The following is a 27,692-nucleotide window of genomic DNA, read 5'->3' as shown; positions in this document are numbered from 1 at the left end:
AAAAAAAAAAAAAAGAAAAAAAAAGGTAGTCCTTTCAGCTTTTCTTCTTCCCCCACCTTTAAAAAAAATAAAAGCAAAAAACCCAACCCCACATGGATTAGGGGAACTATTGAGCTTCAGCCTTGCTTAGTAGGGAAGGAAGTTTCCTCTGTCCTCACAGTTTCGATCTTTGCTTTTCCTCAGTTTCTCATAAATGCAGTCCTGGCGAAGAGGGTTCTCTGTGCCTCGGTTTGTGCGGCTGGCCGAGCTTTAGTATTGGGACGCCTTTTGCTGTCTCCTCAGTTGTTTTCATACACCGATGTGGGGGTATTATGTATTGGCTAAAATACAGAATGTACATTGGAGTATGTACTGGCTTAAAAAAAAAGGCAACCTTTTTATTCTGAGTTGTTAAGTTATATTTGTTAGGATTATTTTTGTCCGCAGACTGTTTACACATCCAGTTCAAAATATGTGTCTTGCCTTCTTCCCTCCCCACTATTTCCCAATTTATAAACTTACTTGGAACAATGGGCAGAGTTCAAAAAAAAAAAAAGCTGATATTGTTGTAAGAGCCTCTACAGTACGCCTCGGTGAGAAAAACTCAGTTTTTCACTGTACATGACAAAAGGGCCGTGCAGATGTATAAAGAGTACTGTAGCTTTATACCACTTCTCACAGCCTGTAAAACCTGCTATAGAGAGTGATGTATTTTCTAACTAATAATTAGGTTATGAGCTGCCATTAATTAGTTAGTTATGTGTGAGAATTACTTATGCTGTGGACCATTGTGCTCTTAGTTCCATATGAAAATGACAACTAGGGTACAACCCTCTTAAGCACACTGAAACAACAAATCAAATATAACAATGTATTTTAAATGTTATTTAATACACCAAAATTTTGAAAAAATGACAGAAAAAAAGGGATGCATTTTTATAAGCAGCAAAGGCTACACGTAAATTTGTCACTAAGCAAAAAGGGAATTGGTGGGGCAATATCAGATTTGAAGTATACACGTAAGCTTTGTTGAAGATCTGGGGTACAAGTAGTATAACATGTCTCCTTTTTGTTTTTAAGGCATTTTATAAAACCACTTGCACGAGCACGTGGAACACACTATTAAAAGAAGCGGTAGAGCAGTTTGGCCTGTTACAGAATTATGGTTCAACTAACAATGAACCTAATTGCTAAAAGCATCAGTCACAAGAATCGCAATGAAGAGGACTTTGGACAGCATCTGCGAAAAATAACCCATCTGAATTTATCAGATAAAAATATAGATGCAATTGTAAGATTTATTTTTCTTTATTGCTTTTAACCTGGCTACTCAAATGTTTTGTGGTTACTGTTATGCTGAGTTGTTTATAGTTGGGGAGACAAACAAGCAAAGCCAAGTTTCTATTTTATAACAGCTATATTATGTTTTAACATTTATATTGACTTGCAATTAAGCCTTAATAATCCATCTGTTTGGAAACGTGCTTCAGCATTCACTGCTGTTATTGTGTGGAACGCTGCTTGTATGTTTAAATGGATTTTATATGTGTGGCATTTGAAATGTGAAAATAATCTTTCAGCTATAACTTTTCATACAAAACATCAAAGTGGGTGACTATAGCTCCAACAGTCTGGAGGGTTTCTTATTATCAACCTGACGCTTTTTTCTTTATGTGGCAAAAATCTTGTTGAAGTATTTTACTTACCTGAAACAGTGGAAATATATCTCATCTGTGTAGCAGACAAGAAGGGTATTACCAGTACACTAACTATTTTTGCCATTAATTAGTTAAAATAGAAAACCCATGTAAGCCATTACACAGGAGAGATGAACTATGAACTGAAGTGTTAAGTGGTTTTGGTAGTACTTCACAGAACTATTATAGAAATCTGCAGCTTTAAAAAAAAATCAAACCAATTTGCTATTTTGATTATTTTGTATAGTTGCTGCATTGTAAAGGAGCTTTGAGGAAGTCAGCAGAATGGAAATGATAATTCCACTTGCTTACCTCTTTAGCTGCTTAAGAAAGAGAATATTTCAAATTAATCATTTAGACTTGACACTTACTCTACAGAATATAGCCAGGCTGTTGCCATTGAATCAGCAGGTGTAGTGCTTTGCCAGCATTGCTCTAGCCCTACTGAAATCTAGCTATAGTGTTCTTGGATACTTTAGGTCTGAAAGTTAAATAACAAAGTTCGTATTTTCAGCAACAGTTTGATTTTTTTATTTAAAGACTTGCATTTATTGATGGTTACCTTTATAAAAACAAGAACTGTAGAATAGAAGAAGTAAGGAACTAGTAATTTTGCAGATCAGATTATTTTTTCTTAAAGGAAATACTAATGATATTACATACTATGAAGTGCAACACATTTTATTCTCGTTAATGCACTATTTTTTCTAGTCTAGGGAATTTTACAAAGAGTGATTAACTCAGAGCACAATCTTTTCAATCTATCTATGATTTATTCCTTACATTTCAGAGGAAGTCTGAGAAAGGAAAGTGGAGTTCAGGAACAGGATATAAGCCAAGTGAGGTTAACAAATTTGGACTGGTGTAGTGGCTTTTTCAAATTAGTCAGGTTAAAATCCACATTTATTTTTTTTTTTAAATTGCTCCCTGGGGCTTATTCATTTAAAAAATAATCCATGACCTTTTCGTTTTCAAAGACTAAACCAGCAAACTTAACCCCAGTCCTCCTTCCTTTGAATTTAATAATAGGAGATTTATACAGGTCCTGAGTTAATTCAAATCCCCTCAAAATACTGAGCACATTTTGAAATTGCTGAACCTTGAACAACTGAATTGTTGTGTATGGTGGATTTCTGCTTTAAAAGAGTCATTTCAGTCAAGAAGATTAAATGGCTTGTTCTACACAAACAGATCCATGCAAGCAAATGGGTTTATTCAGCCCACTCCTAACCTAGGACTGGGCACAGCGATAGCGGGTTACTAATTTGATCAGTCCATTTGATTAGGACTGGTTCATCAGATACCATAGAGAAGTTTTATGGAAACCCTCATAAGAATATGTGACTCTTTAGATATTTAAGAGGAACACATTCAAAGAAACTTGACGTTTGAGTGGGATCTTAGTCTCCGAAGTGTATTAAAATACATTCAAGTGCGAGGTTTTGTATAAATCAGTATTCCTTTCCCAAGAACTGTTTTCCACTATATCGCTGAGGTTTGATGGAGACAACTACACAAACAATTGCGCTTTTCTGAAATCCACATGATGAGGGCAGGGAAGGAAATTAAGTCACACAGGATGTGATGTACCTGCTGATAATGGCTGTAATCCTCAGCTTCTGTACGGCAGAATAGTAATGACAGATTTCAGTCTTAAATCAGATGAATACGGACACGAACCCATTTTTTCCAGGAAAAATAGGTGTTAAAAGTGTTTGTTAAAGGTGAAAGTGTATAAACCACGCAGCAGAACTTAAATATAAAAACAATCAACAACTTCCAGAAGCAGGCACTGATGGAACTTGATGTAGCACTAAGCTGTTATTGTTTATTTCAGGGTGACCTCTCTTTGTGTAAAAGTCTTAGAGTTCTATATTTATACGATAACCAAATCAGTCAAATCCAGAACTTGGACTTTGCTTCAAATATAACACACCTTTACCTCCAGAACAATTGTATTTCACGTATGGAAAATCTCTCATCGCTGAAAAAACTTGAAAAACTGTAAGTTGAAAACAGTGTATTTTATTTTCCTGGTAAAAAAATGATTATTACACTAAGACATTAAAAACACGTGTAGCCATTAAGGTCTTTTCAAATAAAAGTAATTGCTTATGATTTTTCTGATGAAGCGTTCTATGATATAAGTAATGACATATCATCTTAACATATTTATTTGTATTTCAATTATTTTCTTTTTTCAGCCATTTATTAATAACAATAAAAGGAATATATAAAACTGCTAAAAAAACCTTGGATCTGTTAGTTGTATGTTCTACTCGCATGCTAGGTTATTTACTTTTTCTGTTATAATTTCCAGTTATTATTCAATAATACTTAAAACATTTTTTTTTAATATATTGAGGCCTTGTGTTTGCTTTTACTTTCAAATGATATTAAATCTATTTTGTGTCCTATTCTGCAGGTATTTGGGGGGCAACCACATCACTGTAGTAGAAGGTTTGGATAAAATAGAAGAAATAAGGGAGCTACATATTGAAAATCAACATCTCCCTCTTGGTGAAAAGCTTCTGTTTGATCCAAGATCTCTTAGGTCCCTTGCAGTGAGTACATTTTGAGAATTTCTATGAGCCGTTAATCAGTAGATCAGTATTTTTAAGAGAAGTGACTAGGACTTGATCACTCTGTGTTTTCCTTGTCTGCCAATTGGTGGCATTCCTTCAAATTCTACCAAGGGACTCCCGACCCAATTCTCATATAAACAAGGAGTCCAGCAGATTCTGCTGCTTCATTTATTTTTCTATGAAGGATGGAAATGAGAATAAAGAGAGAGAGGAAGTAAGGTAATGTGTGGATGCCCTATACCAACAGAATGTGAATAAACTAAAAAAGGGGTAGGAGTGTATCACTGTTAGTTATCTTAGTCTGCTTAGTTTGTAGTGAATTAGTTTGTTGACATTTCTGTGATTTGATTGTTACATTAGTTTATTTACTGCCTTTTGTAGTTCTCTAGAGAATGCAACAGCAAAAAAGGTGCAAACAGGTTTTTTTTCTGGGTATTAAAAGCAACACAGTCAAAAGCATTCCATTTTAGTTCTGCAATATTTCTATGTTGTGGTATGTCAGGATTTCAGGAAAGACAGCTTTTGAAATTTTCTTTCAACGTGTGAATTGCTCAGTAAACATCAAATGTATTGTTGAAGTGGTTAAAAAAATAGACTTTATTTACCAATGGATGTAGTTCTACACTAAAAAAAATCATTTTACTGTATCTCCCAAAGTGTAGTCAGGGCTTGATGAGCTGCTTTTTTTTTTTTTGGTTCATGTGTACATCATAAACATTTGACCTAGCTCTAATTCCTTCTATTTTGAGATTAAGTAATCCAAGATGTATTGCCATTTTCCTTTAATAGAAATGAGCTATTCCTGTGAAAGCACTCTTCTTTTGTTCCTTCTGTATTGTAGAAATGATGAAAGTAGAGGGAGGTTCTATAGCTATCATCTTCCCAGGGTGATAACTCATATACCTCAGTGTTTTTCAGCATCCTGGCCTAGAGTGACTAGCATTTTGTTCTTTGCGGATTTTATTTAAGGTCTTTCAGTGTGGGTTTTGTTTTGTAACAGGTTTGTGGAAGCTACATGTAAAAACATTCTATTTTTATCCTTGGAGTGTTAAGTGTTTTGTCCCTCTTCTTACTTCAGTCCCCATCACTTCTTACTTCATCTTCTCCTATCTGTTTCTGGCTCTTAATGCTGTCAGAGATGAAAGAGCCAAAAACATGGGACCATATAGGTCTGTGTATACCACAAGCAAATATTTTGACAATGACAATGTCATGAATCTTTTGACTGAGGAGATTAAGTTTATGCACTGTGTGTATCAGGATGATACTGGTAATTTCTGCCTGCAATGCAGATCTTGGTCAGATTTTAGAAGGGTGTTACATTTCCTGTATACACTGCTGAAACAGACATTTTTGAACCAATGGTAAATACCATATCTGGTATAATTCTAAGCTCACTCATTCTTTTTTCATCTCCTAGAGATATAAGCTTCTTGTTCCTTTTACATGAAACTACATTAAGTATCTCCTGAGATAAACACCTGAAACACATCTACTTTTTATCTAGACTGTAAAGATTACATTTCCTGTATACACTGCTGAAACAGACATTTTTGAACCAATGGTAAATACCATATCTGGTATAATTCTAAGCTCACTCATTCTTTTTTCATCTCCTAGAGATATAAGCTTCTTGTTCCTTTTACATGAAACTACATTAAGTATCTCCTGAGATAAACACCTGAAACACATCTACTTTTTATCTAGACTGTAAAGATCTCTCTAACTATTGTCTGTTACAAAAGGCAAAGTGCATTATGTGACTCACCTAGTGTTCCAAAGAAGGGACAAGGAACAGAGGTATGTATACCGAGAGGTTTGTAAGATCAAGCCTGAAAGAAAACCAGCATAGTCCAGGTGTTAAATGAGCCTATCCCTATCAGATAGGGATTTCAGCTCTATGCAGTTCAGATGTCACCTTGGAAAAGGCAGTCAATTTCTGTGTCTGTTTTGTACTTCAAATGTAGAGTTAGTAGCACTTGTGGAACTCTGTAAAGGATTTGAACATGTTTAGAGAAAAACAAAAATTCTGTATTTACTAAGAATTCCTGAAATGATTGAGAAATAATCATACTTTGGTTTGACTTCAAAAACCAAAATAAACAGCATTTGAGGACAAGATGGAAAGCCAACATAAAACAATGTGTGAGGTATGTGGTAGTTGTATTTGCATGTTTCTGCTTCATATGCTTGTTCTTCCATTAAGAGAATTTTCTGTAAGAATTTATAACTTGGCTCATGCATGTCATGAGAAAAAAAAAAATCTTCTTTTTCTGCTTTTCTTCCTCCAGAAATCTTTGTCGGTGTTGAATATCAGCAATAACAACATCGATGAATTAGAAGAACTGGCAGTTTTGGAAAATCTTTCTTACCTTAGAGCAGTTGAAAATCAACTTCAACATATGAAGGTATTATCATAAATATTTCTTCTATTTAGTATGGATGATAAGAAATTAGTCAAATTCATCTTTATCACTAAATAGATGAGTAAAAATAAACTTCTGCAGTTACTGAACCTCTGACTTTCCAAGCATGCTGTCTTTTCTCATCCAAAAATCTTACTGAGATTAAAGTGGAGAACCGTTTATCTAGGATATCCAAATGTCCTTTAATCCTACATAAAGTGGCAATTGCATCTATCAACTGAGTAGTAAATGCATGAAAGTTATAAGTATAATATGTCCAAAATACAGAGTTAGTGTGTATGTTTTGGCCATCAGAGTGACTATCAGTGGCTTAATTTGCAAAGATGACATGGCCATTGTTCGTTAATTAGCTTGCAATATTTTACCGTCTTACAGTTTTTAATGCCCTAGTTTAACGTAAATAAAAGCCACTTCTTGGTTATCAGAGCATCTGGCCGATTTGACTATTGTTGCTGGAGTAGCATAAGAAGTATTTGTCATGAAAGTATACATTGAATTCCTTTCATAAATTTCTGCTAAGGAAAGACATATCTTCATAAGCAAGAGCTCTAACTTCTACAGTAGCAGCTAAAACAAATGAAATAAAAGTATTTTTGCTCTTCCTTTTGCAGTAGTGAATGTGATTCAAACAGAATATTCTAGACTTACAATTCCCAGCTTAACTTCTCAAAAAGGAACAGGAGTATTGGCCCTGTTGTTTCTCATTATTTTTATAAGTTATGATGTCTTCTACTTCTTGACATAAAGAGCAGTTAAAAAATTATTTTAGTGTCATGCTAGCACCTGAATATCAAATTTATGTTGAACAGTACGCTGACACCATCATTGCACGGCGGGGGCATGGAATGAACTTTATAAATTACTTAAACACTGTTTTCATTTGATATAAACCATAGACATTAGTGTCCTGTGCTTTTTTAAATTTGTATTTTTATTAATAAATACTAAAATGAATTGGCTTAAATCGCAACCCAAATCACCAAGACAAAGCCTTGATTAAAATAAACCCTTGCATCACTGGTTTGCGTAGACATTCTATTTCCTTAGAAAAGGTAACTTTCATTGGTTAGTAATTATTAAAATAACTATTCTTATTACTTCTTAGAACACTTATTAACTTTTACAGTAAATTCAGCAGTTCTGCTTACTAATGAGTATTTTGGTTGCATAATCTGTCAATTATCTAGGTCAATATACTTTATTTGGACTCCATTTTTTTACATTTTAATATTAAAAAATGTTGAACGATGTGTTTCTTTTTTACTAGAGGTTTATTAATGTATTGTATTTCAAGCTGTGTTTCTGGCTGGCAGTTGTGATTGAATTCATATCAAAATACAATTCATGTAGGGTTTTGCTGGGTAATTAAAACCATATTGAATGTGTTGGTTACATCAAAAAAACAGTAAGCTTTTTTAAATAGGTAGTCTCTCCAAAGCTTCCCTTTTGAAAAGGATTCCTTTTCTAAATAAAAGTGATTTATTTTTTTTTTAGTGGTCTTTTTTCTTTCCTATAAATACAAAAGACTTTAGTTGTGGTGATCTTAAAAGAAGATTGTCTTAGCCAAAGATTGTCTTAGCCAAAGAGTCAATTATTGTTAAGAATGAGGATGCCAGTTCAGAGACAGCATTTTCAGTGTCTCAGAGGAAAAAACAGTATCTTCTGAAACAGAAAGAGAGGACAAAAAGACTGCATTATTCAGTAACTGTGTATATATTATTTAATGATGATTAAATTTCATTATTTAATCATCAGGAAGACCAGAGTTAATATTTACTCAAATCAATTAGACATTTAGATTTCCATGTTACACAGTCACAGCTTTTGAAAAATTATGTGGTTAGCATTTGAGTTAGCTGCTACTGATGCTGTCTGTTACACTTGGATCAAGCTCTGGTAAATTTTGAAAGTGACTGTCCTGTGTGTTTTCTAAACAACCTCCAAGTCTTCAAAATATGGAGCATATAGGGTATTTCTATGCGTATCTTTACAGACCTGTAAAATTAATCACCATAGTGAACATGTCTAACATATAGTGTCGTACAGCTGGATATCCAACTTCCCAGCTACAATTACTGTGTTTTAGAGATTACATTTTAGTAGGCTCTACTTAGCACTAATATAACTTTTTTATTTAACTAAAAAACAAAACCAAAACCAAACTGTTGAAAAATCAGTAGGCCATGCAAAGTATAAAACAAAAAGTCCATTCTAGCTCTATTTCAGAGGCTTTAGCTTAGAGCGAACATCTAGCAGGAGAACAATCTTATACATCCACTAAGTGTTTAAAAAGTAATAGCTGAGGGCAGTTTTGAGTATGTTTCATTTTTGCAACCCTGAATTTCATGATTCCATGGTTTCAGCTGATAGCTGAAAGCATTTTAGGGGGTGTACAATTGTACTACGTATGCTTAATTGCTTCTGCTGGCTGAACTTGTTACATGCAGCAAAGGCTCCTTTATTCACAAGCTGCCTCCATTCGCCTCCCTCTTGCCCCTCTGTTTTCGAAACTCTAATGTATACCTCTTTTTCATGCCAAAAGCTCTACGTCCTCTGTTTTCCCATTCCTTCTTCCCCACCACTGCCATCAAGAACATCCCCAGGAATGTCTGGCATTGATCAGAGACTGTAGCGGTGCTGCATGACAGAGAAGTGTCAGAGAGCTGTGTACCCAGCTCTGCTTCGTCCAGTGGGAAGAGAAGCTGTAGAGGAGCCATCCACATCTGAGCAGGGCTGGTCAGCAGCAGTGATCTGTGTAGCAGAGGTAGATGGCAACAGGAATAATACGGAATCTTTGCAAAAGAGGGAAATGTGAAAGGCGAAAGAAATGCGTGAAATACAATCTTCTCATGTAGACTTTTCTCATTCTTGTATAATTAGTATAATTATTTTATATCTGAACACTTGTCTCAGTTTTTTCACATTATTATGAAAACCCATACCCCCTCACTTTTCAACAATGCCACGTTGATTTCAGCACAGTTGAAAATTAGGGCTAGTAAATTCAAGCACTTAAGGCTCTGGCTAATTCAGAGCATTGTTAGCATAATTAAGAGACATCAAGGCGTATGACCCTGTTTCACATGACTGAAGTTTATATAATGCAGTCTGAACAGCAGACAGAATAAAATTAAGTAATTTTTCTCAATTCATGCAAAATAACTTCCTATGACTAATTACCACATGTAAAAAGCATGTCTTAGGTCAGTTATCAAGAATATAATTGATTTTAATAGAATTGGCTTTTCTTCGTTTTCTGTTGCTTGCTACTTCATTTATTTATCTGATCGAGCTTCTGATTTACTTTAGTCGGGTTCACAAGAACTTCTAGGCTGCCGTGTATTTGGGTTGGAATACTAAGGGAATTCTTTAGAAACACTGTTCTTATTAAAAAAAAACCCCAGAACTATTCCCGTTTACAAACAGCCAGAATATTATTCTTTATTAATTACATCAGTTTTGGGAAGATTATGACTTGTGTGAGTATTTGGATAGATAGAGAAAATATAGCTAGAAATACATATAAAAATCTGTATTTCCTAAGTCTTTAATTTATTCAACCTCTGCCCGGTATTGATTATGACAAGAGGATATCACCAAAGATGAATTCATTCGCTTCAGAATTGAGTCAGGAACAAGAGAAAAATTATAGATTTTCTTAAATAGATTATGACAGGTAATCAAAATGGTGACAAATTGCTGTCTGTAGATGTAGTTAGGACAGTTGGACTAGACGTTTCTGATAAAAACTGGAGTGTACCGGTCAAATACCAATTCTTAAATGGCCATCGTTAATTGGTGAGAACGTTATTGCCAGCACTACAGCTGCCTGCTAAGGCACTTGCCCTTCCCCCTCTCCCCCCCCATGGAATATAATTTGCTCGTCAGTATTTTGTAGCAGACCTCAAAGTGATAGCATGACATGATCATTTATCAAACGGAGACTGCCCAGAAGAGTGTCTGGTCCCTTTAGTACAACTTATTGAAAGGCTGGGAAGTGAAAGCACTTTATTAGAGACAGGAAGGCAATGAACAACTAGAGCGTATCGAAAGGGTAATCATATTTCAGCACAGGATCAGTGTGCTCTTAGATAAACATACACTGGGGTAAGCATGTTCTGGGTCATTTATCAAGTAAGTAACAGCTAACAAAAATCTACGGGACTCTTTGCATACATTCATCAAAGTTAAACTGTATACATTTTATTTCAGTAATAGACAATTTTGTGTTGCAAAACTATTACTTGAAAAAATTCTTTCTAGTGCAATCTAGAACACGTTACAGATTTCAGTTACAATGGCTGAATGCTTAGGTAAGAATAAATAAATACACTTGCTAATGCTATTTCTTTTTTATTAAGCCTAGCCTAAAATATTTTTCCCCTAAATTGTTGTGTTTGTGATTGTTAGCACCTAAACTGTGGGCATTACCGCTGTTCTGCTACATGCTGATAAAGCTTTGCTGTGTAACATTATGAGATTTATCAACATTTCTTCATATGGACTGGTCCTCAGAGTTCCTTGCATTGTTTTATCAGTCTCGCTCCTCACAGAACCAGACTTTTGCTCTCTTTTTCTAAAAAGACGTTCTCCTCACTGGGTAACAGTAGATGATAGATGATATTACCATCATCATCGATAGATGAAAAATGGTATGGTTTTGAGGTGTGAGGCTCTGTTGCCACTTCCTCTTCCATGTGATTTTTCCAAACGTGTTATATGACCTGTAGAATATTCCCAGGAGGATTTTCTACCAAGGGACTAGAGCCTGCAAAACCAGAATTCTCCCTGCTTGTATTACCGAGGTGATTTTTGAAATCTGAAGGAGCTAAGAGGTATCTACATCGCTAGATACTTCATTATTTGCATCAAGCTACGAAATTCTACAGACTTTGCAGTTTAGAGTCTGTCATATCATGATTAGTAATTTTTTTCCAAACTATTACAACTGTAGAACATAAATTCTCTCTCGTGTTCATACAGATTGTTTTTAATCCCTCCTTAAGCTTCTCACACATATAAGGAAGCCTATCAAAAATGACGGTTAAGTGAAATTTTTAAAAGAAAATATTTCAGAAAGTAGGGTATCTGAGTAGAAAAGACCAATCTGCTAAGCTTTGCATCCTTTTAACTTGAATTTATTGTATTTAAAAGACAGAAGAGGTTTGATCTAGGTCATACTGCCCTTGGGTAACCAGACAAACACCCAGATGGGGAAAGGTGTATTTCAACAATTTCACTATTTGGGCCAATACTGTAACTGGCCACCCACAGTTACGTAGGGGAGGAATACTGTTTCTCCTGTAAAATACAGTTTTACACAGAGATATGTATAGAGAGAGTGGCAGTCTACTGTGGTTTGCATGGTTTTTAGCTTTTTTTAGTCTGTCCTTTCTCTATAAAGTATTTATTCTTCCACAAGTTTTTCAAAATCTAATCGGACACTGATAGTCTAAGGGCTCTGTGAGACCATGGGGATGCATTAACAGACATTACATATCATAGAAATTTTTTAGCTGGTAATTCCTCAGCTTTAGGTGTTTATAAGTGGGATTGTAATGGTAATTTTCCATAGCTGGTATTACTGTATCATTAAAAATGCAGAGTTTTTGAACTGCATCACCATTTCTTCTGTGCAATTATGATCTATTCAGGGAATGCTCTGCACCACTCTATTTGAAAATGCATATTCTTAATGTGCATATTAATACATGAATAGCCTCATTGAAGTTATTTCTGTGTGCAGGATTTGGGCCTGGCTGAACAAATCGCATTACTATTGAATTTTACTCTGGACGGTGAAAAATAATCACAAGGTTCTGTTCTTGTATCAATTACAGGATTTGGAGGTTGTATTAAACAAATGGACAAAGCTACGCAGAATGGATCTTACAGGAAACCCCATCTGCCACAAACCAAAGTACAGGGACAGGATTGTAGTACAGTCACAAACTTTAGGTAAAAAATAAAACCAATAGCCAGCCCCAAAATCTACCCATAACCCTCACTGTTTTAGAAAATAATTGATACATTCATCGTTCTTGAATTACACTGCATAGGTCAACACAATTCCTGCCATAGATATATCTGTCAAGTGATAAATTTGTAACTTATGTACAGGTAATGTAGCTAAAACTGCTTGTGTAATCAACTGCACAAACCATGTTGCTTAGCTCTTGCTCTTAGTAGTAGTAATTGTTTGTTTTATAATAGATGATTGGTGAGATTGTTATAAGACAAGAAGACTTTTTTTGTGTTCATCTTCAAGATGTTGTGAAACTGATTTTCAAAGATAACTTTAGTCTACTCCCCTGTCAGCCTGTAGTAGTTGCTTAGGAGGTTTTGTTGTACCGTTAGAGTTGTACAGATCATACCTTACCGTGTTTGAATTCATTATATATCATTTGTCCTTAAACTTAAAAGCAGTTTACACTTACGTTATAAATGTATGTGTTAATCTTAACCTTACTGTGATGCAGTTTATGGTATTCTTTTGAGAGAGTTTTAGCAGAAAAGGAAGCAACTTAGTCTCCTATATGTAAGCATTCATACTGTAGAAACAAGTAAAAAATATCTGCTTGTTTTTTACTTTTTTTGGATAAAGTTGGCAATTATCTTAAAAGCTGTAGATACAGAACTTGTTTTTCTTTTTTCTGAAAGTAAAAAATACTGGCCATTAAGAAGAAGAAGCCGCCTATCTGCACAATGAAAATAACAGTGCCTTAGGACAGTTGGAATGCAACCTAAATTTGTGGCCAAATGATTTATTTCATTTGGTCTGACTCAAACCTGCAGATGCAACCAAGGAAACATAGAGCATATAAGCTCTGTGGCACCTAAGTGAATAAAGTTAACCTTACAGAGCCAAATCTGTCCGTCTTCACGATCAGTAGGATTCCTTGATTGCTGAGACATGCAGTTTCGCTCTCTTAACCTGAATTTCTGCATCTATATATGTATCTATCTTGTGTAAGAGCCTAGTTTTTCTTCAGAACTTTCTATAAGGTGTTGCACGTTAACTGAATGTGAAATATATGTATTGCCCTTGAAAGTTATAAAAATAATAGATGCTTTCTGTTGTAATTAAGACATGTCAACTCACTCTTGCAGTTTGACTATGAATATCCAGCTGTATTGGGTATTTTTTTCACCAAAAGACTAAAAAGAGCAAAACAGATCTGAAGGGAGCAAATATAGAACCAGTACACATTACATACAGCCTTGTACAGCCTTTTAGTTAACTTCGGGTATCACAGAAAAGATCTCTTCTCTTTGACAGAATCCCTTGATGGGAAAGAAATTAAAGAAATGGAAAGACAGTTCCTAATGAATTGGAAAGCCTCCAAAGCTGCCAGGAAAAAAAACAAAGGAAGAATGACAAATGAACATGCAGCCTATCTACATTTTTGTAAGCAAACTAATCAATTACTTCATGCTTATTTGCAATATTATAGAAACAATAAAATAGCAGCTAACAGTAAATATGCTAAGAATGAGACTTGCACTGGTGGTGAGACCAAAACACAGGAGTAGAAATTGAACTTTTCCAATGTAAAATTTAATTTTAGCACTAGTTCATGTAGTGTTTTTTTCTTCCCATCCAGTCTCCCAGAATTATGGAAAGGAGTAGCCAGTACCTTTTGAATGTTTGTAAATACTCATGATTATTTTCAATATTAAAAAAAACCAAACCAAACCAAAACAAAAAACCAAAAACCCAAACCAAAAAAACATGTTGTGCATTCTAGAATAAATATGCACGAAATACATCAGACTTGTAAAATGTATTTGTTGATACTTATTTGATCTGTGTAAATTGCCAGTCCTTTTAAAGGCCTTCACAAGATACAGGTCTAGCAGAAGTAAAAATTTAAAAAAATTCGAAAAGGGAAAAAAAAAAGTCTTGGAGGAAAAAAAGCCTTAAACCTAAAAGAAAAGGCAACATGTTCTTGAAGTGGGAACAAATCAATTTTGAAACTCAATCAAAACCTGAAATAAACTTTGAATTTTTAAAATAATGGTGGGGGTGGGGGTTGTTTTAGAGTTGACTGCAATCAAAACATAAATGACTCAACAGCATGTCTTGCCATCTTGCAGGATTTGGAAACAGACATTAGACTTCAAATTACACAAAATGGTTTGAACGACCATATTTATAAAATAAAACTGGTGGCAGTTACACTGCTGCTTTCAGAAGATAAACTGCGATATGTAACCTGGGGGAGAGAGCATGTCCTTTTAGCCATACTCAAATATTCATTCGCAAAATCTCATGAAGATCAGTTATTTTTGAAGACATGAAGGGAAAAGCACTGAGCCTGTCAGCCTCATCCCCAAGAAAGTTGCAGTCTGCTCAGTGTTTGGAAGCCATATGTCAATGGCAGTGGTTCTGAAAGTAGTGTTTTGTCTTCTGAATAACTACTGGTAGAAGGAGGTGCTATGTAATTGAATTTACTCCCTTTCAAATAACTCTGCCTGAATGGGAATACCTGCTTTAATATTCACCTTCATCATTGTTTGCAGCACTTTTCAGAATTTCAGAGAGAGTTTTCCATTTGCAATTACCAAATTTGAGGCATTTTACCCTAAGGCTTATTACACTGTTTTCTTTAACAAGACATATTGGAACCTGTGATCAATCATACTGAATATTAAAATAGATATGGTTTGACTTGGGATATTGAATTAATCCTTTTTTCTTTGTTTTCTGCAGCTGACTTTGAAACACCTTGTCCTATTCTTCCCTTTCACTACACTCACTCAGTGAAAGAAAAAACAAATTTTTTAGTTTTGTCGGAGATGCACAACGTTAAAAGAAAACCTCTGCCAAGGATCCTTAAAAAAAATAAGTTGGACGAAAACTCAGGTATGTTCCTCAGACATCTTCCTCTCAGTTCTGTTGGTTATTGCTTGTACAGCTCTTACTGAATCAGTTGGAAAACGAGTACACGAAGTTAACATTTCATCGGAAATCAGTTTCAGGTGTTTTTTAACCATGTAATATTTATTGTCTTTATTTCTTTGAAAAACAGGATAATAGATTTCAGTTTCTAGTTATAAATCAGTAGACTGGCTAAGAGTAAAACCTTCACTCCAGTGTAACTATGTCATATGCATTTGATTGTAATCTTCCACAAAGGCAAAATAACATCGAAGTTAATTCTTGGAAGTCCAGTTACTGTCAACAACGTTGCTGATGGTTGATCCCATGCACACAGTAATATGCAGAAGGAGAAATAATCACTTTTCATCGTTATAGCTTGCTTCTAATAGACATGTTCCAGTGTATTATATACTTGATTAGCATTTTCCTGTAGCATCAAGACCATCAAGATAATCAACAAAGAAAATTTGATGTGTTTGCCTTACAGACGTTTAGACATTAGATGAATTTAAACAATTCAGAGTTTAGCATATGTATTTCTTACATAAGCAGCCTTGTGAACGCTAACTCAACTGTTTGTGGAAATAAAATCTGCTCATAGGGATTTGAAGTTTAGGACCTATAGTTTTTCCAGTTTTACCTGTCGTAATAGTTTAGTTCAGTATTTGGGACCTAGTATCGCTCCTTCCGGATTTTTAATGCTACTTTTAACCTAACTGTTTTATTATTTATCGGCTGTACTAGCCAACCAAAAAATCATCATTTATGCAATGCTGTAGATTAAACAAATAAATAAATTCAATTGACACAGGTATTCTTTTGTAGCTAAATTACTAAATGTAGTGTTTTATTTTACATTCAAATCAGAATTTTTTAGTATGTCTGAAAATTTAACTGAGCAGCATATAATACTATTTTATCCTTGGCAACTTACCACTTTCCATTCCATCAGTTTTGTTCCTAGTGATTATTTGTTCCGATTAAAAATAGCTGCCTTTCCCTTGAGAAGGGAAGAAGAATTACAAATCACAGGGCTGCTCTTTTCCAAAGTATCATTTTTGTTCTTCATATGACAAAGGATGTATTCTGACCTAAAAAGAAACTGAACTCCTCATATATGTGCCCATTCTTGAATTTTTTCCTGCTGCAGAAGGCACATAGCAGTGGAAGAGTTTAAAAATAAGAACTGCAGGAACAATGCACTAGTTATCACAAAATAGTACTTCTACATGGTTATTTTCCAGTGAATAGTCCAGGCTTAGAGCGGTACAGGCTAATAATAATTTTGTTTTCTTTTAATGCCATTGTACAATGAGTTTGTCCACATGCTCAGTGTTCTGTCTGCTTGCATTTCATCTTTATGAGCATTCTGTCTCTTGGGCCAGGCTGAATAAAACTACGCTTTTCACTCACCATTCCTCTTAGTCCCAATAAAGGATGGAACATGCGTGTTCAGCACCTCCCAGAAAGTTATTTTCTTCAGTGTAAGAACTTCTGCCCTCTCCTTTGAGATAAAGTGTTCTGATTCTACTCTGCTATGTTAAAAAGCTGTCCAATTGTTGAGCTTCTTTGCTTGACAACAATTTTCCCAGTATTAAAAAGCTGGAGTACAATCCTGGCCCTGTTGAAATCCCTTTTGACCCTAGAAAGGCAAAGATTGCATCTTCCATACTTGATTGGAATAAAATGTCTCTATCCATATTAATTTACATTTGCAAATTAAATAATTTGAGTGGGTTTTTTAAAAAAATTTTTATTTTACTATCAGTCTAGAAGATTTTACTCTGATTCACATAATGGTTAGAATAAACTACAGTCAGATGACATGCGTTTAATATTTTCCAAAAACTTGTAAGTGGGACTTTTATCTTGGATGCCGAAGGTTGCTGTACATTACAATTTCATGTGTAATTGCTGATCTTGAGATGTATTCTAATCTTGTTGCTAGTGGAATTCCATGGAAACCAAAGAGTCTTGGCAATTAGTTAAAGGTTTGTGAATTCTTTAAAATGGTTTTTTTTGGGGGAAAAAAAAAATCAAAATACAGAAATATTCATTCTCAGAGTACGTGCAGATATGAAATAATGACAAATCACAGTATTCCCCTGCCAGATCCAGTAATTAGGGATATGCATAAATGTGCCCACATGTAAAGCGAGGAAATTTTGTCAAATTGAACAAATACCTGTATTGTTTAATTGAAATTCAGTATTGGACCAAAGAAATTAGTGAATTTTAATCCTACCCTCTGTGTTAGCCAAATAAATTATTCCAACAGATGTTTCCCCTTTCCCTATACATGCTAGGTGATGTTTGACCTTGGCAACTGCAAAACAGGCATTAAATACCTTTTCAACCTACATCTAAGATCCACTGAGGATTACATACAGCTTGAACAATGGAAAAAGCCAGTTATTACTAGATTACTGAAATATGTCATTAATCTTTCTTTTTTGATGATATTAAAAACAATAGCAATTTTATATTGGATTTTAAGTTAGTTTTGAACATTTAGAGAGAATTATGGATATTGGCAGGAAGTAATTAAAATAAAACAAATCACTTAACGATTTTAAAGATACCTAATACCTTCCAGTGGGATACACTGTTATTAATTTTCCCTGAGTAGAGAAGTTGTTGAAATTTTGATGCTGTAAACTTAACCTGTAACCAGCAGTTTCTGCCCACATTTTCTTACTCATGGAATTAAATATCGTAGTAGGTATTCGTAGCAATATCGTAGCAATTCAGAATTTGATGGGAAAGTAACCTTTGGTCTCTCCTGTGTATGTTGTGTGATTAGCAATAAGGTAATATCTTTAAACGATACAGGCAGCATATAAGAAGTCCACTGGATTGTGCCAACTGATCCTAAGCCGCTCTCCTCGCCACCACGCACACCCTGCATAGTTCAAGGTCTAGTTCAAATGGAAGGAGCTTGCAGTGAGCAATGTTAGTTCTCCTTCTTCTTAGCTCTTTGGCAGGTGCTCTTATCGACATTGTATTTATGTGTGTGTTTGTTTCTTTTATTAAATATTTATAAATGCCTTGAGGTGATTTGCGTGGTCTGAAATCTATACCATGTATATTTGATAACAGGTAAGAATGTACCTGTTCTGCTTGTATATAGGGCTTTTGTTTATATGAATCTAACTGGCATTATAATAAATAGAATTATTAAGGCCTCTTATATGACAGGTTTTTGGGGAGGGCTGTTACTGGCATTATAATGACTGTATACCAAAAACATAACCTTTACAATCATATGTTTATTTTGTATTACGGAATATAGTTCTCTCATTTGAGAGGGCGGTGGGGGAATACATTAACCTCCAGGTATCCTAAATCTTGTTCTCTTACTGAATATCAATTTCAGCAAACTTCTGAAAATTCAAAAATAAAAAATATTTTCAGCCTTGGCTTCAGGAAAAGGAGAAAGACAGATTTAAGATACAAACCAGTGCAGTTTCAGCTGTGCACCCTAGAGCTGGTTTTAGCCCCTGAATACCCTACAAGCACTCCAACTGTATTCAGAATTAGATGCATTAAATATTTGGAGATCCCAGCTGGAGCACTTTGGCAGAGCTGAGAGCACATTTTGAACAGACCAGGACTGCCTTTTCCAGCAGCTATAGCCCATCTCACTGCCTTTCCGTGGTGATGGTGTCGAAGGAAAAATGTAAACCCCTCCTCAGTGAGGTCTAGAAAGTATCAATCAGCAATTAGCGCTGAAGGCTGTGGAAGAGAAATGTAAGGAATTTACTTGCCATGGAATTATTCAGCCGTGATAGAGGATATGAAAGGAGTCACTGTAATGCTAGATAAAGTGTAAGGAGAAAGAGATGAAATGAAGTTCTGAAATGAAATAGTGTTGCTGAAGCAGAGCTGTTTGAATGGAGGTCAGGTATTGACAGTGGTTACTATGGCCCATGGAAGGTTTTAGCAGGCAATTCAGCCAATTTAGTGGTTGGTTCCCTTTTTTTCTGGAGGATATGCGCTACCTGCAAAGGTGGGGGTGTAAGTGCTTTTGTAGGACTATAATTAACATTACAGTAATGTGTGCCTTCGTGGCATTTTCCGCATCCATGTTTACAGCTTTGCTGGATGATTCTGCCCATGATCATTCATAATCTGTTTAGAAGGAAAAATATAACTCTGTCATTGCAAACCTGCAAGATGATATACAAATGGCATTATCGTCTGCCTAAACTTAAATTTCAGTAGTGGTAATTAAAAAAAAGAAAAAAAAGTAGTAATTTTAATATACGCCAAATCTGTAGTACTTAACACTACCACATCATTCAGTGTCCTAAAGACAGCAATAAAAGGCATCCTTTTTTGGCCATGCCCGTGCCTCCTCACTCCAGTTCTCTGAGCTGCTGACTGTGCCCAAAACTGGGAAGGAGAAAGGATCTAAAATACACTAACAGAACACATGCATCGACAGACCCCCTCTGCCCTTGAAAAGAATAAATGCTTTTTCAAATCACTGAGAGAGAGCGCGCATTTCCTGATGAGCAGATTGCCAGCTGGACCACTTGTACTCCTACGTGTCTGGATGGCCAGATATCATAGACACGTTCTTGTCAGGAGGTGTATGCCTGCTGACTGGCAAACTGGCAGGACCACGTTTGCTTGTATTATTCTGCTCCCTCTTCCAGGAGATACGTGCTGTTTCCTAGACCTTTAGAAGATTAAATGGGACGTGCAACTCGTCGGCCAGCAGTAGGTCAAAAAATTACCAGGGCACATTGGGTCTGCAGGCTGTAATACACTTTCAAGAATGTTGAAACCCAGACTGTTTGAAACCTTCTACATAAAATACATGAATATTTAGAATCATTTAGGTTGGAAAAGACCGTTAAGGTCATAGAGTCCAACCGTAGGTCAATAACATTTTGAACAGAACATGTATATATAGAGAGCTATTCTGTGACTTTAGAGTGAGTTGCATCTTGTAAATGGCCCAATCAAAATTGTATCGGGAATGAAGTACCACTTTAGGATTGTAAAATAACCAACAAGCAAACTCAAATCTCTACATATCTATTTTTCAGGTGCTATGTGTTCACTATAATAGTTACTAGATAAATGAAACAGACATCCAGTATGCAGTGTTTACTTTTTTCCTATCCGTAGATCTTTGTTGTCAGTACTTCTACAGACTACTGTTGAGATAAAAACTCAAAACTTCCTCACATTTTTAGTCTGCTACATTAGCATTGCACATTTTTTATTGTGTAACTAATTTACAAAATTATAAAAATCACTGTGATATATACAAAGTATGAATCACATGAACAAAGGAAAGAAATAATGCTGTGTTTCCAGGTTTTTAAAATGGATACCTGTATAGGAGATTAAAAAAGTAATTTGAGGTTGAAATGAAGACTGCTACTTGAATAGGGATGTATAAATAAATTCTGTAATAACTTTCATATAACTCTGAAAGCTATTCAGTTGAATTCAGTTCCAATAAACTAACTTACTGCAATAAACTAATTTACAGTAAAGACTGTTTCGCTATTTGCCTTCTTGTATCCCGTCACACATTGTGTAGGTGTACTCCCGTATCTGAAAAGCTGAAAGTAGCTGCTTTAACAAACTTGAGGTGATAACGTAATCATTGTGCCCTCATCGAGAAAGATGAGATCCCACGTAATGGAGGACAGCATTACAACCACTAATTCCTTAATAACACCTATACCTCCTCAAATTCACTGCCGGCACCCTGGGATGCATCCCATCCAGTTGCAAAGACTTGGATACGACAGGTTTGCCTTAGTGGTTCCTCAGTCGATTATCATCTACTGTTGGTAGTGTTGCTCCCCGCCAAAAAACTCTTCCTAGGACCTAGAAGGTGTGGGACCAGGCCTTGCCAGTAAAGATTCTGATGCTTTCAGAGCAATCTGCAGTACTGTTGTAGCTTTTTGGTCTGTTAGAAGTACTAAAAAGGAAAAAAAATAAGGCATCAGTGCCTGAACGCCTCCCCTTGGTATTGCTCTGACCAGCATCAGAATATCTGTATAGATACGTAAGCTTTGTAATCACTTTCTACGCACGCAGTGTTTGAGTTACTGATCTAAAGTTTACATTTGAACTTTAGATCAGTAACCGATGTAAAATTCCTGTTTTTCATAAAAACAATGCAAGGTGTAAGTTAATTGAATGCCATGTTATTTATTTATATATGCAGGTATAAAGCAGTGCATAGAGCAGCTATAAAAGCGACACAATCCAAAAGTTCTGAGATTGGGGCAGAAAGGGAAAGAAATAGCCAAAAAACTCAGTCAGTGTTCAAAATGCACCAACTGATTTTTCAGGATGAGGACTCAGACATGCGATCTGTTAATATGGGAAAGTATGTGACTGTAATTCAGAATGTAACTGATAAAAATAGGGGGATCTGAAAGGCTCTTCCTTGTTTTTCTTACCGCTTTTTATCTCGGTGCAAAGTATCCTGGCTAACAGAGCTCTGAGGGGAATCAATTAATATGTGAACCTGCTTATTTACAGGCACTAAATGACACATATTATATATTGTGACTGTAAACAATACATTTTACTTTGCTAGGAAAAAAAAAAAACAGTGAGGTTTTATTTTAAGTCACGTGGCCTTAAAGGATTCTAGAAATTCACTGCTTAAAGAGAGATGTATTTAAACCTTACCTCTTCAATCAAATAACACTGTAACCAGAGACTACAGAAATGACTGACTACACCTTTCTGTTCTCTCAATTCTGAGCAGAATTAATTGCTGCATCAAAACCAAGATAAATCAGAGCCAGCTGTGAAATGCTCTGTGTAATAGACTAATACTTTAATTCAAAGAGAGATTTGGAGCAATAGGATCTTCCTTTCTTGGAGAGTTAATATATTGCACTGTCATATTAAACACTAATTACACATCAGTAAAGTTGGGTATAATCAGTTACACATAGATCGTAGAAAATCTTTTGGAATAAAAGACTCAGTTGTATCTGATTTCATTTACATGAGAAATTGCTTTGATTATTACTAAGATTTTGTTTCTTATGGAACTTGAGAATTACCAGTATTTGATACAAATTTATGTGGAAAAAAATGTTAACTATCACCATTTTTGTGTGTGGAAAAAGTCAGTCAATTTTGTAAGAGAGGAATGTGTAATACCCAAAATGGTCAGATTATGTCAATTCAGATTAGTCTGGCCACAGGTTTGGCATTGGGGAAAAATAAAAGGGCTTTCACTGCATCAGTCGATATCCTCGCAAGACCTTTTTTTTTCATCTGCAGCTTTTGATAACACTGCTTGTAAATTTTGTAGAAATGTTGTGTGGTCCTGGGGAGTGTTAATGAAGACAGAAGCAATAGGGGCTTTGGTGTGGCCCTGACATGAAGATCTCATCTGTCTTCTCTGGTCTCTCTGATGTAGGTTGAGGAGGAATCTGAAGTAATGGCAGAAGGAAGCTGAATTCTAAAAGACAGAAGTTACAGGATATGAAGATTGGGCCATTATTGGATTTTAATTTTTCTTTCTCAAAGCTTACAAAGAAAGGTTCTGGTGTCTCTTTGGATATGTTGTCTGCGTCTTTGTAATCTCCAAACCAGACAAAATGAAGTCTGTTGAACTTAACACTGCCCTTGAAGAGCATTCAGAAAAATAAGGGGACTACCTATTTATTTAGAAGTGATGCTTTGTGTTAAAAGCATGTCAAAACCTCAGCACGTGGTAGGCTAAACTGGTTGCCTAGTTCTTACACTTCCTCAAGAAAGGAGTTGGTTTTAAGCAGTGTCTTACCTAGTCTGTGACCTGAATACCCAAGTAGCTGCTTCTTTCCATCTATGATACTCTTAGCAATTATGCCGAGGCATCCTCATAGTCTCTTACTTCAAGAAGAAAGGAACTATTAGCACATGATTTTTGAGAAGATCTGTAGTCCTCAAAAATAATTTCCACCATCTGGATTTTTCCAAGTTCCGGTGAATAATGTGGAATAGTTAAAAAGAAAGCACAAGAAGATCAGTGATGGCTGTGCTGATTAGTTTTTGGATTGGGAGTATTACACATTAATTTTACTTCAAATTCTGTTTTAAGTAACTGGGACTTGAGTTTGTCTGCTTTGCACCAGTTAGGGTAATTAAATGAACGCTCAAGGCTTCTGATGTTGGAAAATTCCAAACATACAGGTAAGGAAAGGAAAGCCCGGATTGTAAATTGCCCTTGGAATAAAACCTTTCCTAATGGATTTTCTCTGTATAAATGCCAGCTCAGCATCTCATGCTTGAGACCCTCTCAGAAATAAGAAAGGAATTCTTCCTGAATCAGGATCTGCCTTTTTGCATTCAGTGTTTTGTGTATTTTGTTATCATTTATATTTTATTGCCCTTTGATAAAGACAATTCAAATAAATTTACCTCCTGCATGCATCCTGCCCTTGAATAACAAGATCTTTATCTTCATTATAAAGAAAACAGATTTCCAAAACGAAGGTTGTAAATGAGCAGTACTATAAGCCTGAGGTGCCACTTGATTCTGTTAAAGCTGGTGAGTCATTTGCCTTCAGGATAAGAAAATACAGAGCAATAAATAAAGCTCTGATGTGTAGCTGTCGTTATTAGTCCATTACTGAAATTAGTATTAACGGAGCATGATACTTCTTGTTTTAGCTGTTGTCATCAACGATAGTCGGGCCGAGGAAGACAGAAAAGCATACATTAAAAAAAAGTTGCTTCTTGTTCAGGCAGAGAGGAATGTCAATACTCCTGGTGAGCATGTCTGAAGTGGCAGCTGCCGGATTACTCACTCGGGGCAGTCACCTCCTCACCTTTATAGTGTGGTGTTATCTTTCATCTCACACTTCCCTCTGCCTTACACGCACACCCATTTAAAAACATTTAATGGATTTTTAGTATTTCTCAATGTGGGTTATGCTGTGTAAGCCATCTACAGCGTGACTTAATTTTTCTGAGTATTTCTGGCTTAAAGGTGTTAGTTTCTCGTACAGTAAATACAATATTTAAGGCCTGAATGAATTATTCCCTGTACAACGTGGGCCATGGGGTTTCACGCAGAGAATCCTGCAGCCGAGCAACTCGTGTCTAGGTAAAGGAAACCCCTATCAAAGTCTTCCACTGGTGAAACAGCAAAGTGGGTCTCGCTCTCCCTGGATCCGATCTCCCTCACACTTTTTATATTCTGCAACCGTTTGGCTACATCTCAACTGCATACCAGTATGTTCAGTCCCATTCTTTGGCCTGCTCGAAACGCCGGCGTTTTAAGTCTGCGATTCCCCTTGAGTGCAGTCATTTGCGCCGTCATTTGATGCACAGGTACTCACAGAATCGCCCTTCTAGTAGTCCCACTTCTCCAGCTCCAGCAAAGCCAGCCCTTACCCTGCTCAGCTCCTGCTCTGCTCGCTCACGCCGGCTGCGACGCTCCGCTTCTCAGGCTAAGGGGGCCGCCTGAGCCAGCTCTCCTGGGGTGCTCGTCCTTCACCCTGCTTTTCCTTTCTCTCTCCGTAGCCCAAGAACAGCTGAGCTAAGGGAGACCCTTCCGAACTGGACACCTCTCTTGTGATCTACAACGGAATAGTTTCAAAGGATTTCCCTAAACATGTGTGGGTATGAAATGGAATTATGGTGGGATCTCAGTATCTCTAAAGTTTTTTTAAAAAAACCCATAATATTATACTCTAACACTTAGGTGTACACACACACACACACACATGCGAATGGAGCCCTTCTGATAGGTATTTTAGATATATTTTTAAAGTAATTATTACTGAGAAAAGTGGATGCTTCTTGGTGGTAGCTGGGAGAATGGAATACTGAACTCGCCTAAGCTTCATTTTTGCAACATGCCTCTGAAAATGTTGTGTTTTTTTTAAAAAACATTTGAAATTATTTGTATTTATGACTGGATGGAAAAACTATTTTTTAGGACTATTTTTAAAGGAGAGTAAGAGATAGCATTTGAAATTTTTTATCGGTTTATGGTCGTTAGTGAAAATATTTACAAAAATTGTAATTCAAAATGGAATTTTGATTCAGACAACATTGTCGGAAGCTGAACTACTTTGATCAGCAAATTTGGAAGGAGAGATGAAATTAAAAACGTGCACTGATGTGTTCTCATATTCCAGTATTAAGAAGCGGCTCTACCTTTAGTAATTTAGAAAATATGATAAAAAGTGTTTTGCTACACTGTAATGTAACGTATGTAACATAACTGCAGAATATGCTGTGGTCCTACAATGCACTAATAACATGGAGTTTGAAGCAAGGGGAAAAAAGTATTTAATTGGAAATTTTCAAAATATTTGTGTGGATTTGGAATGCAGTCCCATTATGAAACGTTGAGGTTTCCCCAGGAAGCAGAAGTTTTGAATTTCAACCTGTTTTTACTCTCCTGTGCCGGTGTCTCACCTTTGATTTGCTCCCAGGCTACAGCTGGAATCGGTGGGATCTGACCAGATAAGGCTCGAGTGTGGTTTTGCGCCGTAACTGTTTTACTCGGCCGAGCAACATTTCTGCCAGTCCATCAGTAGCACCAATAACCGCGCTTCGCCGTCCCAGCAGACAAACATCTGTATAAATCCTTATACAGAAATGGGAATGGGAGAAAATGAACAAATTGGAAAGAAATACCATGAATGTTCAGGCTGAATTGTAGCTGTAAAGCCAGAAAGTAATTTGACGTGAAGGGAGCAAAGTGTACCTGGAAAAACATCACTCTCTCTCTGGTGGAACTTTTTCTTACCTAAATCACACTGGAAATCTGGCTCCTCTGTGGCTCTGGCGTTTCTCAGATTTGAAATATATACTGCGGAAGGTAAGGCAGGAAAGTAATTCTCAGACATTTATCTGGGAAAGAAGAAGAAGAAACAGCTGCAGCCGCTTGTTACAGCTTTAGACTTAAATAGTGGGATGATACAAGAAAATAATAATTGGATCTCTTTGTGGTCACAACGCAGGAGGAGTCTTCTGTGGGAGAAAGTCTTGGCGGGGCAAAGAGCAACCATCTCTACCTTTGTATCTGTCTGAGGGGTTTTTAATACACCTAAAGCACCTCTTCTTTGGTAACAGTGTTCGCAGCCAGGGTGGTCTCCAAACCCCGCTCACAAATCTCACCATGCAATCTCTCCAACCGCACTGCACAGCAAGCTGGATTTGGAGTTGTCAGAAGATGCTAATGGGAGTTCCACCACTCCTCCTCCCAACTCCCGCTGCTGGATTTCCTGCACTGAGGCCAAACTCGGTGTGCGCATAATGGGAAAGCCAAAAAACCACATAATTTCGTGTCATTAATTACATTAGAGCTGAGAAGAAGAGCACAGCACTCCTAATCTACTAATTTAGGGTGGTTGGGAAGTCTCAGGCCGTTTGGACACGTACTGTGAAGTCCTCCGTCTATCACTGGCCCGTACCTATCACCATGGCAGAGGGTCCCGTAGCCTCATTAGAAGTCCTGCTTGAGCAGACATTTCTTGGGCAGGCAGACGTTGGGGTACGGGAGAGCTGATCCCCAAACTTGGGTGCTGGAGCCGGTCAGCGCACGTTTGGGAATTCCAGAATGAGAGAGGAGCCCCAGCGGAACCGGGGCTGGAAGGCGAGTCCCCCTGCTCCCTGGGGAGCCCGGGGTCGGTGCTCCTATAGCACGCCACTGTGTCAGCAAAGGTGTTTTCCCTGCAAGTTTAAGGACGTGTTCCAGAACGGCTTGTTTGAACCTGGAAGGCTGGCTGAGCAGAAATGTGTCGGTCAACTGAATTTCTAAGAGGTTTTGGCTGCAGAAAGGTTTTGGCAATGCTCAGTTGTGCTGGAGGCAAACCTGGAAACCTCGGGGCTGAAAGATGAGCCAGGGTGCGAGGCTGGCTCAGCGGGGCTGCTCGGAGACACGGCCACCGTCCTTCAGGGAGCCGCAGCCTTCGTTCTTCTGGGCACCAGGAGGCTGAAGGCCGGTCCGTGGTGCAGGTAAAGCCCATAATCACGGCTTTGTAAATACTGAGAGAGTGGCTTTTCTCAGAGTGACTCCTGATGGAAGGAGGGAAACTCCTACCGAGGCTGCCCGTGCCAGGCAAAGGTAGATGTTGAGGCACGGTTTTAGTATTGAAATTCACCTCCTTTAAAACAGCCCGATGGC

General features: G+C 36.7%; 1 protein-coding gene across 1 annotated transcript; it reads left to right on the top strand.

Annotated features, from left to right (window-relative positions):
* The first annotated feature begins 1,099 nt into the window (after window positions 1-1,099).
* PPP1R42 (protein phosphatase 1, regulatory subunit 42) lies at window positions 1,100-24,333 on the top strand. The gene is made up of 8 exons (XM_009703294.1): window positions 1,100-1,270; window positions 3,514-3,680; window positions 4,102-4,240; window positions 6,553-6,669; window positions 12,528-12,645; window positions 13,967-14,095; window positions 15,401-15,553; window positions 24,221-24,333. Exons 1-8 carry the CDS (start codon window positions 1,142-1,144, stop codon window positions 24,331-24,333), a joined length of 1,065 nt encoding a protein of 354 aa, XP_009701596.1. The 5' UTR covers window positions 1,100-1,141.
* The last annotated feature ends 3,359 nt before the right edge of the window (window positions 24,334-27,692 follow it).

The sequence above is a fragment of the Cariama cristata genome, unplaced genomic scaffold, assembly GCF_000690535.1.
Source record: "Cariama cristata isolate BGI_N322 unplaced genomic scaffold, ASM69053v1 scaffold4597, whole genome shotgun sequence".
Classification (NCBI taxonomy): domain Eukaryota; kingdom Metazoa; phylum Chordata; class Aves; order Cariamiformes; family Cariamidae; genus Cariama; species Cariama cristata.
The sequence above is the reverse complement of the archived record's forward strand: the minus strand, read 5'-3'. Positions and strand labels throughout refer to the sequence as shown.

Bases quoted from the DNA above. Each gene is read 5' to 3' on its own strand.
- PPP1R42 (XM_009703294.1), top strand. From the start codon at position 1,142: ATGGTTCAACTAACAATGAACCTAATTGCTAAAAGCATCAGTCACAAG. The intron at 3,681-4,101 runs GTAAGTTGAAAA...CCTATTCTGCAG, and splicing joins CTGAAAAAACTTGAAAAACT to GTATTTGGGGGGCAACCACA. The intron at 15,554-24,220 runs GTATGTTCCTCA...TTCTTGTTTTAG, and splicing joins TAAGTTGGACGAAAACTCAG to CTGTTGTCATCAACGATAGT.